This window comes from Diadema setosum, chromosome 16 (assembly GCF_964275005.1).
Source record: "Diadema setosum chromosome 16, eeDiaSeto1, whole genome shotgun sequence".
In the NCBI taxonomy this organism is placed as follows: Eukaryota; Metazoa; Echinodermata; class Echinoidea; order Diadematoida; family Diadematidae; genus Diadema; species Diadema setosum.
In genome coordinates this window covers 15,802,837-15,820,037 of record NC_092700.1, presented here as the reverse complement: position 1 = coordinate 15,820,037, position 17,201 = coordinate 15,802,837, and the positions used below count along the sequence as shown (strand labels likewise).

Sequence of the window (17,201 nt, the reverse complement as noted above, 5' to 3'; positions counted from 1 at the left end):
CGAACAACCCCCGCCCAGTTTATGTTAATCTTTCATTACTAGTCTGCAAGAATGCATGAAAGCTGATCTTGCGACACTCGGATGAACTCTAGACCCACTGACACGTTTCTTTTCATTTTCATCATTCTGTTTTGGTTTGTTTTCCTTATTTTTACCTTATTCTTACCTGTACATATTTTTCAGGTACACATGGCAACTTTCTTTACGATAAGGGGGAACTGGGGCATGGACCTTTAAGAAATGAAGGCACCACTTTTACAAAAGAGGTCAAATTTCGACTCAGATTTGACATGAAAGGAAGGATAATGTTTCTGGTATTTTCCACATGAACTAGTATCCCACAAAGCCCACCCCGTTATTATTATTTTCCCTCTTTACAGGAATCTCACATTCTTAATTTGATTGCTCTAATTTCCAATATGCATGTGATTAACGAATTTAAGTGACCGAAAAGACGAAAATATTATTACAAATGATCGAAAGAGGAAAATATTACGAATGGACGAAAACTTGAATAAGATTGACGAATAACATTGTTCATGTTGTCAAACTTGATTCAAGCAATTGCCAGTTTGGTTGGCGAGTTGTTTATTTTGAGCGGCCACAACAACCTTGAATACTGATATATTTGTTCTTCTTTTTTTTTCCGAGATCACAGTTTTGGCGGAATTGTTTGAAACGTTATATTGATTGGAGAGAGTCAATTTGCCAGGAAACTCCATACTATGCCACAGAAATAGCAGACATAAAAAGACTCAAACCAACATGTATGTAGCACATAATCTAAATGTGAAAAGAAGTTTTATTCCAATGACAGCTGTTAATGGCCTCACAGAGTCTCGACAACAAAATCAGATTACATTTCGATTTGACGGATTTAATTTACGTGCATTTTCGCACATGCAGACCATATACGGTCATGCCTACTGTCATGATCACATGTCTTCTTTCAAACGTTTGCGACAGATACAACTTTTATACAAACCTAAGATAAAAACCTAAATTGTTGTACCTGACTGTACCTCAAAATGAAATATTTAAACAGAACGTACGACTGAGACGTGTAGTTCCTTGAAGGAACACCTATGACTACAAATTAACATTGCATTTCCCTATACTCCTTCAAGATCCACTAGGAGGAGATGATTTCTTTCATTTTCGAAAGTTCAATAAATGTATAATGAACTTACTTTACTCTTCTACCTTTTCATATCTATCGAACTAGATTTGCTAAATGCAATGACGATCTTAGAGTACGTTAACACATTTAGCTAGCACTGTCTAGTGATGTATTTGTTTGAATGTTTTATCTGGCCTTGTTTACATGAGGATAAAATTCATTATCAGAGACGCTGTCAAATTAAGGTACACCCTGTATTTATGATTTAGTCAGTAGCTTTTCAGTGGCACGGTCCATGACTGATTTTTTTTTCTTGCGTGCTGTGTAATATTTGTATGGAGTGTGTGTGTAAGCGTGTGTCAGTGTGTGTGTGTGTGTGTGTGTGTGTGTGTATCTGTCTGTCTAAGGATACTGTGTCAGATTATGTTTAGCGTACGACTATCATTGGCTGAATTCAGCCCACAGTCTGCTCATGCGCATCATTTGACGCCGACTATTTAAGCTTGAGGACATGCAGCTCGAATACATCATTTTAAGGACGTGCGGATGTACGTGACAAGCTGATATTGCCAATATTTGTTCAGGAGTCCATCTGCTTCTCGGGTAAGTTTTGCCACATAATTTCCTCAGGCGTGCAAAAGAATATAGGCTCAAGCATAGTTTTTGATTCCTTATAGACAACTGTTGGCCTGCAGTGGTAGGTGCCTGGAATATTTTATAAATACATTTATTGCCTCAACAAACAAAAACACTCTATACTATTGATATTTTTGAAGAAAATATGTCAGCTGCAAATCATCTCTGTTGCAACCTTCTTCAACCTGGTTGCAGTATCAATACTCACGACCAAAGATTTCAATAACTGATTTCAATTCCTATTTCAGTTTTAAGGTGTAGACAAAAAACAATGATAATGAATTATCTTTTCATGTCACATAATGATACAATAAAAGGGATTCTTAACGAACCCCCTGCCTTTGAAGATGAAGTCTCCATTACATAATATAGTCATATAATTATAGTAATAACCAACGTTCTTTTTTTTTCTTGCAGTATTGACATGATATAAAAGTTGTTAAAAAGTCGTATATTGACATGGTAAAATATCTCGTGAATGGTAGTCTACTTTAAAGGCAGTCGTGAAAGAAGAGTTGCAGAAGCCATTCTCCTGAATAATTGAATAACTGACCATTTCAGTTAGTAATTTCAATCGATGAATCAACCGTCAAGACAAATATGTAGGACAGATTGGTTGTAAATTTTTACCACAGAGCTGGTAGGCAAAGTCCGTAATTCAGAGGCTAAGTTTAGTACATTTGCATTTTGAAGTGAAGTCTCTGAAAGCCGCCTAGGTGCGTCCTTATTTTAACTGATGGGATGAATTGTTTTACTTAAAGACCCTTTGATTGCTCTCTTGCAATTTCTACGACTAGTGACCATTTTGGCAGAGACTAAGTTGGATCAGTATGTATTGTCTTAAAAACGATGTAGATTTAGTCAACATGCAATGCCACTCCGTATGTTCCAGCGGATGTCACTGAGAAGCGTAAATAAAATAATCCAAAACTTCAAAACTCGTTGTTGAAATTGAGTGAAGGCTGAAAGCTGAAGTATTGGTCGTAAGCTGATTGTTCAAATACTAGTAGATAAAAGGAATACTTTAAAACCTGAAAACTCTCCCGATTGTCGGTAATTAATTTAAATATCTAAACTATCGTACATCACCTATACCAAGTTTCCAAGAATTACGACTCATGAATATTACAGCAAATAAACAATAGTGTGTGAAAGGTGACAGTATATGTCTTATGATGTCAATCCACCCCCCCCCCCAAAAAAAAAAGAAAAATGTGATGGGAATCTATCTGTTGGTCAAAAGAAGACTGATAACACGATAAAATCAGCTTAATGTATTTGCATACTTGGTTTTACGTATACGTGGTTTTACGTATACGTGGTTTCACGTAATGTTACTGTTTTCTAAAAACTCATTGTAAAAACCCATGGCTATCTCGTCTTCGATTTTGATGAGATTTTATCTATTTGTATGATTTTACCTGTACCATGTTTTCAAAGTCAAAGCTAACTTCGAATCATGGTCCTAATGTTCTTCAACAATCCTCTGACATCACTAAAGACGAATCAGCTCCAAGTATGAAATTTACGATTAGTTGTTATTACGTTCTTTACAGCAAAAGAAGGACAAACATGAGGATACTGACAGCTAGGACGATAGCTCTCCTCATCACATCTACAACGGTCCATATTACAGCCACACCGGTCACCACTACGGCTTTTGAGTACCTAGCTCCCTCAAGTACTACGGGGACACCAGTTGTCAATTTTAAACGTCATTCAGACATCGAGGTCCTTCCCAGCAATGTGACGACAATTGCCCAACCTTTAGACAATGCTTCTGTTTCTACTCAGCTTGAAAAGAGCTATCTACGTACCGAAACAGCTGGAAAAGACAACAAAAACAGTCAAATCAAGATATTTCCACAAAGGGATCTTAACATGTCGGAAATCAACCTTGAAAATCAGACTGAAACCAATACGGAGACCGCGGTCGTTAGTACGGTGAATTTGACCGCACAAAAACAAGAAGAACCCGACGTCCTCCAGCCGGGTTGGAAATGGCAGTCAGTTGCATGGACATGGGTGACGATTCCACAACTGGCAATGTCCATGCTTGGGATAGTGGGAAACCTGACAGTGATCCTGGTGTTATTCCAAAGACGCCACACTTGCCGGTCGACTGATGCACTGATCGGTGCTCTTGCCGCTGCGGATTTCTTCACGTCAGTGTTCTTGGTTCCGCTGCCTAGGGCACTGAAGGTTCCTGAAACATGGCTAGGAGATATCTACTGCAAAGTAGTTTACACGTCAATGCTCATGTGGGTTTCAGTGGATGCCTCCATCTTCATTCTGGCATTGATTCCACTAGAGAGATACATAGCGATTGCCCACCCTCTTCATTTCAAGCGGGTTGTAACACGGCAGAGAGTTTTCAACGTTGTTGCCGTGGCATGGCTTACCGCGTTTTTGTTAAACCTTTTCACATTATTTGTGGCTAGGGCCAAGGGCGGCACATGCACTGATAAGTTTCACTCACAATTTTCCCAAATTATGACAGGCTGCATGGTTTTCCTCATTGAGTTTCTAATACCTTGTTCCGTCATGCTTGTAGCTCAGGCTCTCACTGCGCTGGTACTCCATCGACAATCCCGTCGGAAGTTAGGAGAAGATTTAAATTGCAATTACTCAAACCCGACAGCTAAGTACCTTGTGGCTAGAAAAAGTGTTCTCAAGATTTTGTTCCTTGTTGTCGCCGTTTTTCTCATGTCTTGGACACCAACACAGATAGGATATCTTTTGTACAACCTTCATGTTCTGCCAGAGTCGTATTTGTACAGCCCTATTTATTTCGCTCTTGTTGTCCTAGCTTTCTGTAATTCTTGCGCAAATCCTGTCATTTACACGATTCGGAATCCAGAATTCCGTAAAGCGATAGGAGAATTGTTCAAATCAACTAGTAGCACATCGCGGAAAACGGCTTTGTTCAGCGAAAAAATAACAGGTGATACAGATTCGACAATCTACAATGTCCCTGTCTAAGAAACTTTGTGACATTTCGCCTTCCATGTTGCATTACAGTGCAAGGGAAGAGTTGAAAATTTACCTGAAATATTCATATAATCTTCTGCCGGCCAACAGAAGTAAATGCTCCCATCAACAGTTTCAAAAGTGCATAGTGGCTACATAATCATGTGATTGCACATCAAGAAACTATCAAAAAGTCGCTTGCCAGATTTTTCGCGAGGACTTGTGTAAGGAAACACCAATTGCCAAGTGGGTCAACCTGGTCCTCTTCTACGTAAATCAAGGTTTGGGATCATGAAAACATTAAGATATTGTGATATTTGATTTGGAATAGCGCACGTTCTGATGATTTCTTTTTGTTTCTTTAAAAAATCTCTGCAGTATCTTTACTTTTAACTTTTTTTGAAAGAATGACGCTACTGCTATGAAAGTTACGATGGGTCAAGAATAAAGGGGCCAGTAAGCTAGCAGAGTGTGCAATTTTCAGTTTAATCGTATAGTCTCCTCTCTGTAGTTGCTATGGACTTTTAAATTTTGTTTTTTTTTTTTTCTGGTTTCATTCACTACACAGTGTTCAGGTACTTAATCTTGAAGTCTCTTTCGCCTTATTCTCAAATTTTCTTGTCTCAGTATATAAACACTGTTGAAGAGTGTGAACCTTTTGTCCATTATCTAAATAGGTTAGGAAAGTCTATTTGTTTTTAGTTATACATTCAAAATTAATATCTGCTTTTTCATAATGTACCCTTAATTACAAATTCATGTTGAATGATTTTTCGTGACAGAGGGTTAAGTATGTTTGATTTGTTTGTGTGTTGTCGCGTACGTGTTTATGTTTGTAATGAGGCATTAACTTTCAGTTCAATTCAATTCCAAATCATTTCATTTCGTTTTTTGACACAAACATTTACTTATTACTTTCTTTCGCAGCAAAGAATAAGGTTGGCAAGACAATGTAAAATGAAAAGATTATACAACAACAGTGGAACTTCATAATTGTTCATTGACATGAACATTCAAGTGATCAAAGCAGGGCCGGCGCAGTGTTTTCAAAAGTGTGGGGACCCACTTCCGGGTTTCATGAGCTAATAAGCAAAATTAAAAAAAAAAAGCCCAGCTCATTCTCTCCCCTCCCATTTCCGGGTGTTATAGAAAAGAGGTCTTCAGAGAAAACACATAACCTTACCGCCGCCATACTTCAAGATCTCTATCTATTTCTATTTTAGTGCCACTTACGTACTTCCGGGTTGAAAAAAGTGTCGGGGCCCAAAGGGATAACACCTTATGTATTCCTTTGTATGGTGCACAGAAAGTGTAGGGGCCCGAGCCCCCACGGCCCCCAAGGCTGCGCCGGCCCTGCAAAGTGAAGTAAACAATATGCAATGTGCAAACATGGAGACGCCCACTAAAAAGTCAAAGCTTGTAGGATATTGGCCCCTCTGCAGATGAACATCAGTAGAACAATTAATTGAATCACAGAGATACTTCAAAGCGCCTTCTCGAAAGTTCTACACGGTGTCATATTATTCTATTATTGATGCAGGTTGAAAAAAGTCAGAAGCTTTTAAATCATTTTGCAGGCGTTTAAATTTGACTGAAAATAAAAGTGACATAGATCACCTTAAAGACCATTTAGCACTTTAACTATAGGACACTGCATTTTGTATTTTACATTTGCAATGTCTAATTACTATGAGGTTCCTCAATTATTGTATACTCTTCTCAGTTTGATTTGTTTTGCTAATGAACCTTTATTCTCTGCTACCAAAGAAATTGAAATGTCTGTCGGAAAAAAAATGAATTGAATTTTAATGTATTATACCGCGATAATCAATTTTTACTTCAATTGTAAGTGCATTTCCCACATATACAAACATGTTTATCTACGTTTATATAAACACGTAGAAACTGAGATACATATTAAGACAGCGTTGATATAAGTATTCATTTTGATGTCGATTAACAAATATTCGATTTCTTTGAGACGCTGAATTTTTATCTTAGCATGTGTTATCTTTTGCCATTATATATTCTAGATCTTTCATTAAAATCAGTAGTTCACAATATGTTTTCCTCGGGCTCCATTGAAGTGTGTGTCTGAGTCTTGATGCCAGTGATAACAACAAACATTAAAGGGACATTCCAGACGATTTTAATAATTTCACATCATGTAGTACATAAATTGACAACTCGATGTATAGATTTGTGAAATTTATTGTGGTTCTTAAGCAGAGAAACAATACTTTGAAAAAACTTAAACAAATTACACTGAACAAGGATGATGACATAGGAGGTTCACATATTTCAGTAATTTAGCAGTGTAATTCCATTACAATAGCGCTTGCTTGCAAGTTCACCTGTGTATAATCTATGCATGCCTTCTTCTTTTGTTCTGTTTCCTTGAGCCCCAACTCATGCATTCTTATGGTGACTCTGCCATGTCATCATCCTTGTTCATTGCAATTTGTTCTAAATTTTGAAAATATTCTTCTTCTTTATCCCAATTATCACAAATTCTGAAACTCTGTCCTCAGTATAACTAATCTATAGTTGTTTAAATGTAAAAATCTGAAAATCATCCGGAGGTCTCCTTTAAATCCCCAAACTAACATTACATTAAAGAAGTAATCAAATCTTGTACACATATTATATGTGACCGTGCATCACAAAACGAACAAAAATTCGCACAAACTGTTTTTGCGTGAGGACTGAAAATAAGTGAAATGGGTCAACCTAACCGATCTTGGCTTTTAGATATTTCCTGAAAGAGCTAGTATTCTTTTACATTACTTTTGATTTTGGGGTCATAAAATGGGCGGGAAAGTGTGTTTTTTTAGCAGTTTATCTCGAACATTTTTGGTAGAATAGTGTGATTAGGTGTGTCTTTAGAGTCCCTTTTCATTTCTGAAAAAAAAAAACACCTTGTACACACTCTTCATTTTCAACTGTAATAACGTTTGAAAGGATAGCGCTACTGATTTGAAAGTTTGCATTAATTATGGACAGAATGTGCTTATGAGGCATGCTAGATTTCACTTTAATATGATAATCCCTTCATTGTTGTTACTCGGGTGGTTTACTTCCTGATTTTGTCCCATTCATCGCACAGCCAGCATGGTTTGGTAAAGATTAAGCGCATGAATAGACACTTGTACACTTTAAGAGCCACTTTTCTCAGTTCACGCTTTTCCTGAGTTTGTGCTCTCTTTCCAGTATCTAGATAGGTTAGGAATGTCCATTTGATTTGACATGAATATATAAATCATTTCAAAGCTTAAAGTCTGCTCTTTCAGAATATGGTCTTAACTAAAAATTCATATTTGGCGACTTTTTGTTTGTTTTGTGGTGCAGGGTCACATATTCAACCTATATAGAATAAGCACCTAGTGGGCACAGTTTTAACAACAGTGCTGTATCTTAGTACATGTATCTACTTCTGGGGAAGCAGTTTCGATTTCGTTTTGCCCAGACAGTGTGACGTACATTACAACATGAATATCTTGAATCGGAAGATTGTAATTTTTATTACAGGTGTACTGACATGTGTGAAGGCAGAAGAAGCAAAGCTTAACTAATGCATAACATTCATACTAATGCTAGTGTTTTATTTCATCTGTTTTTAAACAAAATTTACATATTACTTCCTACATTTGCGAAAGACATAAACTTTTGCCTTTTTCTCACGGTTCAAGCAATTGAATATTCTTGTACCTGTGTTAAGCTTTGCGTAAGTACCAATACAGATCTCAATCATAATCATATATATCATAACAACTATATTCCATATTATGATAATCACATTGTATTCTTTATGACTTTTCTGGCTTTATTTCAATCGAATCACGAAACAATCTTATATTAACACCAAGTAGAGAGATGTTAAGATTCTTTGAGGAACGTCAGAAACGCCAACGTAACATTGATTAAAAATTACCTATTGTCCGTCAAGATAACATTTGGAGAGGATAATTAATGTTACTATTTATGTTTTCCGCAGGAAAAAAAATACTTAACTTTTCCCGATTTTTCACAGTTACTCAATTAGACTTAATTGCTTTATACTGCAATGACGGGTTTAATGTACGTTTACACATTGAATTAATTGTTGTTTTTTTTGTATTTTCATGCTTTGTTGATTTCTCCCATTTCAAGTGTGACAAAAAAAGAACATAAACGTCAATTGATCACTTTAAGAAATGAATTACATTCATGAGAAACTACCTATAACTCAAATAAAAAACAACGGCATCACGTATATATCATTCCTGATGTATTTTAATAGTGACAGATTTTTTTGCGAGTGTCTTGTTTCGCTTTGCTTACACAGGTCCCTGCGGATAAGCTTCATTTAATAGTAAAGCCATTGTCAAATTATGGAAAGCTGATTTAGTCAGAATCTTCACAGTGCTATGGTGTATGAGTGATTTCGTTCTTGCTGTGCTATGTTTGTATAATGTGTGTATGGGTATGTCAGTGGTAATACGCATGTAACATCATTGGTTGGATTCAACCAATATTCTGCTCATGCGCATTGTTTGACGGTAACTACATGTATATATTTAAGCCTAAAGAGATTCAGTTCGAATGCATCATTTCAGCGAAGTGCGGATTTACGTGAACTGCTGATACTGCTTTTTCTGTACTGAGGGCTTCAGCTGCTTCGGGTAAGGTTTGCCACATACAATACTCAAGCCTGCTCTGAACCAAAACGGAATGAAATATGTCATAGCCTAGTTTTCCACTCCTCTTAAGTAATGTCTTCCTTATATCACTAGACCATAGCATGATCCTATTGGTAGTGTTCACATACACTATCAGGTGTTTAGATATAGTGTTTGATATATTTACTGCCTTAAAATCAAACTCACGGTGCTTTTGAAATGAGGAAGGAGCTAGGCATATCACCTCTAAATGAATTATGTTAAATTCTTCTACAACCTGGTTGTAGTGTCATTAAGTTAGTATATGACATCTATACCAGGCTCATTTTTTTTTTTTTAATAATTCTAATTAGTAACTAACAATTTCTTTTCTTTTCTTTTTCCCGACAAAGAAATGTTTCGGTCCTACATGAAAGATGACATAAATTTCATGCTGAATTTAGGCTGCCCGATTGGGCCACCAAAAGATAGCTTTTTTTTGGGGGGGGGGGGAATTTGATAGCTAGATATAGATTTTTAGTAGCCTGTTCTAAATTTGGCGATAATTAATTTAAGAATATATATAGCGATTTCAATTCTAAGCTTATCTTAAAGGAGAGATAAAAAAAAAATGCTCTCCAAATTAAATGATAAAAATTACGACAACCTAGCCTGGGTCCCGTTGCTACAAACTTTGCGTTTAAACGTAACTCCAAAAATCAAATGCAAGTCTTCCAAATCTCTTGCAACTTTGCGTTTAAACGCAAGAGTGTTGCTGACAGGAATTGCGTTTAAACGCAAAGTTGCGTTTAATCCAAAACCTTAAAAACCTCGGAGATGAAATATAATGGAATACAAAGTTTTACAGGTATTAATGGGAGAATAGTATTTTTCGTAATACTATTTACCAAACATTAGTGGTTTTGATCAATACTTTATGACCTTAAAACTCTCCCAAGGCTTGATAACTAGGTGTTAAAAACCCAAAATATTGAATTAGCAACCAAATTTCCAAAGAGTAACAACTAATTACTTCGTACCGCAAAGAAACGATATTGTATGGAAGATTAAGGTTTTGTCTCACCATATTTCTTCTATAATTGATCCATTAACAAAAATGATTTGTTAATGGGTCAAAAGAAGACTTGTTAGTTGTTTACATTATATCCTCTGATTTGCATACATTTTCATACTGTAACTGCATCTTAAACCAGGGAGGTGGGCGTCCCACTTCCCTGCTTAAAGTTGTCATCTTAAAATGCCATAGATGTCTATTTTTCGATTTTGATGAAACTTCGTCTGTTTGTACAACTTAATCATATTTTCACAGTCATGTTGACAGTCATAATGCACTTTATTGAACCTCAGACAGCACAAAAGATGAATCAACTTCACATATCCATTCTACGATGTCATGTCTTTTGCAGGACAAGAAGAACAATGATGAGGATACTGACAACCCTGACGATAATTTGCCTTGTCATATCTGGAACGGTTCATCTTACGGTTACAGCTCAACCAATCAGGACTAGTGTAACAACGGTGCAATCCTCTACCCTAAACACTGTTAGGACATCAGTTGCTAATTCTAAACGTCATTCACATATTGAGTTCACCAACAAAAGTTTGACGACGCACGCGCAGCCTTTAGACAATGATTTACTTTCTACTCAGTTCAAAAAGAGCTATGTACATATCGGAACAGCTCCATGCCACGACAGAAACCGACTTATCAAGCTATTTCCAGAAAAGGATTCTAATGTTTTAGAAATCACCTGTGAAAATCTGACAGGATTCTCTACAGAAACAACTGAGATTAGTACGCAAAATTTTACCGCGCAAAATGAAAAAGAAACAGTCGATCTTTGGAAGTGGCAGTCAGTTACATGGACATGGGTGACGATTCCGCAGCTAGTAATGTCCATGCTAGGAATAGTTGGAAACCTTGTCGTAATTTTGGTGGTACTGCAGAGGCGCCACACTTGCCGGTCAACTGATGCACTGATTGGTGCTCTGGCCGCTGCGGATTTCTTGACGTCAGTGTTCATGGTCCCGCTGCCTACGCCACTCAGGGTTCCTGAAACATGGTTAGGAGATGTCTACTGCCAGGTAGTTTACACATCGATGCCCATGTGGGTCTCAGTGGATGCCTCCATCTTCATTCTGGCCTTGATTCCAATAGAGAGATACATTGCGATTGCCCATCCTCTTCATTTCAAGCGTCTTGTTACACGGCAGAGAGTTGGCAAAGTTGTTGCCTTGACATGGATGGCCGCGTTTTTGGCAAACGTTTTCTTGTTCTTTGTGGCTAGTGCGAAGGGCAACAAATGCACTGAAGTATTTCAGTCAAGAATTGCCCAGATTATCTCAGGCATTATGCTTTACCTCGTTCAGTTTCTCATTCCGGCTTTCATCATGCTTGTAGCTCAGGCTCTCACTGCACTGGTCCTCCATCGACAATCCGGCCGGAGGTTGGGAGAAAATTCAAAGGGCAATAAGTTAAACCCGTCAGCAAAGTACCTTGTGGCTAGGAAGAGTGTTCTCAAGATTCTGTTCGTTGTTGTCGTCGTTTTCCTCATATCATGGACACCAACACAGACTGGATATTTCTTGTACAACCTTCGTGTTCTGCCATCGTCCTACTTGTACAGTCCTCTTTATTTTGCTGTAGTTGTTCTAGGCTTCTGTAATTCTTGCGCGAATCCTGTTATTTACACTATTCGGAATCCTGAATTCCGCAAGGCAATACGAGAATTATTCATATCGAAAACTAGCACATCGAGGAGAACAGCTTTGTTCAGCGAAAAGATAACAGGGGATACAGATTCGACAATCTACAATGTCGATGTCTAAGAAACAGTAAGCTTTCACGTTCCATCGCAAGATATAATAGGAAGAGTTGAAGTTTACCTTAAATATTCATATCATATTCTGTTGGCCAGCTTACGTAACTTTTCCCATTAACATCTTCTAAAAGTGCACACTAGATGTTTAACTGTGATTTTATTATTTTCTTTTATTTTGAGGCATTTAACCTGTTTCAAAGATATTGTCATGTAAAAGGGCGGTTAAGTTTCTCTGCAAAATGAGATAATAATCTCAAAGGGCATTAGCAAAGCTCTACAAAGTGTCCTATTGTTTAATTATGGTTGCAGATAGGAAATGGCAGAAAAATATTTACATAGGTCACGAAAATGTGAAAGATGTCACACTTCATTTCACTGCAAACATTATGTTTGACTTGCATTCCAGTTTGAATGGCCATGAAAGTGTGATTGATCACCCGAGAAGTTGTAAGCTCCTTTATTAATAACACTGCACTGAAGAAATTGATAGGAAAATGGTTTAAGTGCCATTTTCAATCCTTTGTACGATATTTCCATCATCAGATAGAGCACCATTTAACATTTCTAACAATACCTCGTTTGTTATGAAACAAGGAATATTCTTGAAGTCATGACTGAAAGTATCCCATATTTCATTTTATCTTTTTCAACATCTTTAATCTCAAATATCTCAAATTACGACAAGTGGACTTAGTTTGCTATCAAGTTCTTTATTCATATTCCTCCCCGATCAATTTTCAGCTGTCTGTATAAAATATATTCCAGTTGTATTTGCATTCTCCCATGTCAAAATTCATCGTGTTTATCTACCTTTATATAAATATGTAGAATTTCAGATATATCTAGACATGCTGAAATCAAGCATACACTTAAATTTTTTACCAACAAGTACTTAAATTAGGTGAGTCTCTGGATTTTTAAATATGCAGGCCTATGTGTTGTGTGTAGTTATTATGCACTTGGATCTTTTCATTTAAATCATTAGTTCACATCATGTTTTACGTATATCTCATTGAGGGGGATCACAGGTCAATCGTGAATCAATCAAAAGACGACAACTATTAAAGACGAGAAATTATGGCAGTTGAAGAAAGTCATAGATTATGTAATACTTTGACACAGATAACATTAATATGACACTTAAATTGACATAGCATTAATATAACACATAATTAAAATGTGTAAAGAATTTGAAAATTTAAAGAAATTACAGTCTAAAGACGTAGATTGAGCACGTAACTCCCCAGAGTCTCGACAATGAAAATAATCTAAGTGTACTGTTGGGGAAGCCGATTGGATTCTGATTCGATTTACTGAAGACGTATATCTTCGCTGAGTCCATATCACGTATACACGACTTCATAATTAGCTTGAATCAGCGCTTATAACAGCACTGACAGGAAAAGAAGCAAAATATCAGTAAGAGAGAATGAGAATATAAGTACAGAGGGGTGAAGATGCACATAGCTGATAATTTTTTTTTCGATCAGTTGTCTCCGTCTGTACATATTACGTGTGCACATAACCACTATGTGTTATATGTTTACAGTATTCTATGTATGTCTCCTAGTTGGACATCATGTATTATTCAATTTTGTTACATTTGATGCATTTTTTTTTATTATTACATTGAGAAATATGAAAATAAATGAAATGAAATATGTATCTGTTTTATTTTTCTCCCGACATGTTTGTTAAAAAGTGGATCATCAGTTCCGATCTTACAAGTACATTTTGTACTGAGAGAAAGAGTAAAATTGATTTAAAAGTCAGCCATAGCACAAGGTGTCATTAATGAGAAATGCTCATACTATTAAAATGACTACAGACCTACTACTGCTTTTTCTTCTCATCTTAATTGCAGACAAAAAGTGTGTCTTCTTTCCTATTGTTGTAAAAGACACACCCTTTTGAACGTTATTTTTCGTAACTTATGGGAAGCATGAATAAGAATAAAAATAATCGCTCAGTACTCTTCTCGCTTTTTCACATAGTCAAGCCTTCAAAGCCGAAAGCCGGCGGTCGTCTTTGTTTGGTATCTGTATTTGTTATCCGTGACATCAATCAATGCCTTGAAGCAATCTGTGTTCTGTAAGTTGACTCCTTGGGAGACATCCATAACGTGAGATTTCCTCAGCGAGATGGATGGCATACAATGAGGTTGGGGGAATCTACACTAAAACCCTGCTACACTTCCGAGTTTCATATCCCTAATGCCGCCATGTCTTGCTTGCCAGATACTGTAGTGAGCTGGTATACATAGGTATCATTCCCTAATTCTATGTCCATTTGAAATCTGATCATGAACCTTGTATTAAATCGGTCCCAGTTATTCAGATGCTGCTGCTGGGTACCATTTACAGAAGTTCCAGGTGTAACATCCTGCTGTATAGAAAGTCTACACGCACGAAATGTGTGAATAATTTTATCACATGATTCTATTGCTAATATTCACAACTGTATGATTTATTATACCTCCCATATTACCGTAGATTATACCAGGAACTAAAAAACTAAAGGTTGCATACTGTAAAAATATACTCGAGTGTATGAATTTTGCATTTTCCTGGGAGTTTCAATACCTTGCGGCATCAGCTAATTAATACCAAAATCTATACGAAAAGTAACTTTTAGTTAGTGTCCAAGTAGATAGATATCAATCAGAATGTGCATAATTACAATACACGCTCCTCGTCATTAATGCATTTGCCCAGACCCAGAACCATGTCTCACCAACATAATATTCGTTTTATGGGCCCCAAGAAATGGAACAATTTATCTAAAGACATAAGAAATGCACCATCTCACAATTGTTTTAAGATAAGACTCAAGAAAAAGTTGTATTCATCCATATAAGGTAGTTTATAGTGAGGGCTGCTAAATTTCTCTTGATTATACTAAAATGAAATACATGTACATGTATGTACAATGTTGCCTTGTTTGTTTTAGTATTACAAGTGTGTTTTAGGTTCTCTTTGCCTCTCCTTAATGTATTTTTTCTTTCTTCTCTTTTCTTTTCTTTCTCTTTTTCCTTCTTCCTATCTGTTCTCCCTCCTGCATCCCTAGCTTTAATCTCTTGTGTAACTGTACCTCGTCTTGTAAATATGTACACGTGTATATTAAAAAAAAATGTCTTTTTAGATATGTTTCAATCAGATTCAACTACATTTTCAAATGTTAAAGGTGCACTCACTTCAAGCTGTGCTTACTGAGTTGTCACCTCCAGTTTGTCATTACTGAATTGTTACTGCTGTTACACGAATTGATCTGGAAATAAATGTTCTATTGAATTGAATTGAATTGAATACGAAATATTAACAAACTTTGTTTACCACCATGACAAAGTTTAGCAGCACTATTTGATCGTCATTTTAGCAATCAAATAAGCCTTGTAGAGATGGTACTCTTTTATGTGAAGGACACTGCCCATATGAGATAGGAAGGTCGATTATATCCAGGTAACTGCTTGACAATACATTGACGAGTATATAGTTTGAAAGTGCAATTTGCAACAGTCTTGTGGGAAGAGAAATGTGACCTACCCTACTCAAAAATTTGAATGTGTGTTCGTAATGACATTGTGCTTGACAGAATATATAATTGGACCAGAAAATGCAGTGGAAAAATGTTTGGTGCTGGAGAGTCATGGTTAGGTTAAGATTGCAGCATGTTTGTTGAGCTACTTCACCTCATTTTGGGCCTGACGAATGGGCATGGGCATGGGCATGCATTGGGCATGCTCGGTGATGAAGAGACACTTTTGGTATCATGCATTTACACGACTATTGTTTTTTCACTTGTTACAACCGATTCTAACTCGTTGCGTTTTCTAATCTCGTTGGTAGGTAGGATGATAAAAGACGATTGCTTAGTTGCTTAGAAGCTTCCCTAGGTCTCACAGTCTAGAATGCTGAGAGTCAACCTTAAATGTCTGAACATTATAGCCATCAATTATCCGTGACATGGATCAGTGCTTTGAGTCCATCTGTGTTCGGTAAGTTGACTTCTTGGGAGACATTCATAACATGATATTTCCTCAGCAAGTTGGTATACAATGCGGATGAAGGGAGGGGGCGGAGAGAATCTACACTAAAACCCTGCTACAGTTTCATATCCTCAATCCCGCCATTTCCTATGTCTTGCTTGCCAGGTACTGTAAGTGAGCTGCTATACAGAGGAATTATTCCTTAGTTCTATGTCCATTAGACGTCTGATCATGAACCTTGTATTAAATCGATATGAGAAGTTCATATAAAATAAAAGGAGCTGGCGCATAATTGTTCAGATGCTGGGTACCATTTACAGAAGTTCCAGGTGTAACATGCTGTTGTATAGAAAGTCTACACGTACGTAATGTATGGACAATTTCATCACAGTCATGATTCTATTGCTAATATTCCCAACCGTATAAATTATATACCTCCTACATTACGGTAGATTATACCAGGAACTAAAAAACTAAAGGTTGCATACTGTAAAAATATACTCGGGTGTATGGATTTTGCATTTTCCTGAGACTTTCAATGCCTTGCGGCATCAGCTAATTAATACCAAAATCTATACGAAAAGTAACTTTTAGATAGTGTCCAAGTAGTGTGTTGCCATGGCAGCATTTTGTATTCAAATCATTCAGATCTCGTGAATCAAAAAACCATTTTTGAGCAAGTTAGATTGTATTTCATAAAAGTAATGTATTTCTGTAATGTTTATTTGTGAAGAATGCCTGCCAATGTCAAGCAATGCATTTTCATGGCAGCATGTTTTTTAACAAAGATACAAAATCTTATGGATTAAAATACCCCCTCAAATTCATGAGCAATATGATATCATGATAATGTGATTTTTTTTTTTTTTTTGTTAGAGGTGTGAGGTACTTAACAAGTGTGAGGCAGGAGTTTAATATACATCAGTCACCTTCAGTAATGTTTATGTATGATTTTTTTTTTTTGTTGTTGTTGATACTGAAAAATTGTTTATAACCTCTTTCCTTTC

General features: G+C 36.6%; 1 protein-coding gene across 1 annotated transcript; it reads left to right on the top strand.

Annotated features, from left to right (window-relative positions):
* Window positions 1–11,280: 11,280 nt before the first annotated feature.
* LOC140239616 (trace amine-associated receptor 9-like) lies at window positions 11,281–12,216 on the top strand. Its single transcript, XM_072319448.1, has one exon. It carries the CDS (start codon window positions 11,281–11,283, stop codon window positions 12,214–12,216), a length of 936 nt encoding a protein of 311 aa, XP_072175549.1.
* The last annotated feature ends 4,985 nt before the right edge of the window (window positions 12,217–17,201 follow it).

What these genes read in the sequence shown, in the direction of transcription:
- LOC140239616 (XM_072319448.1), top strand. Translation starts at nt 11,281, where the DNA reads ATGTCCATGCTAGGAATAGTTGGAAACCTTGTCGTAATTTTGGTGGTA.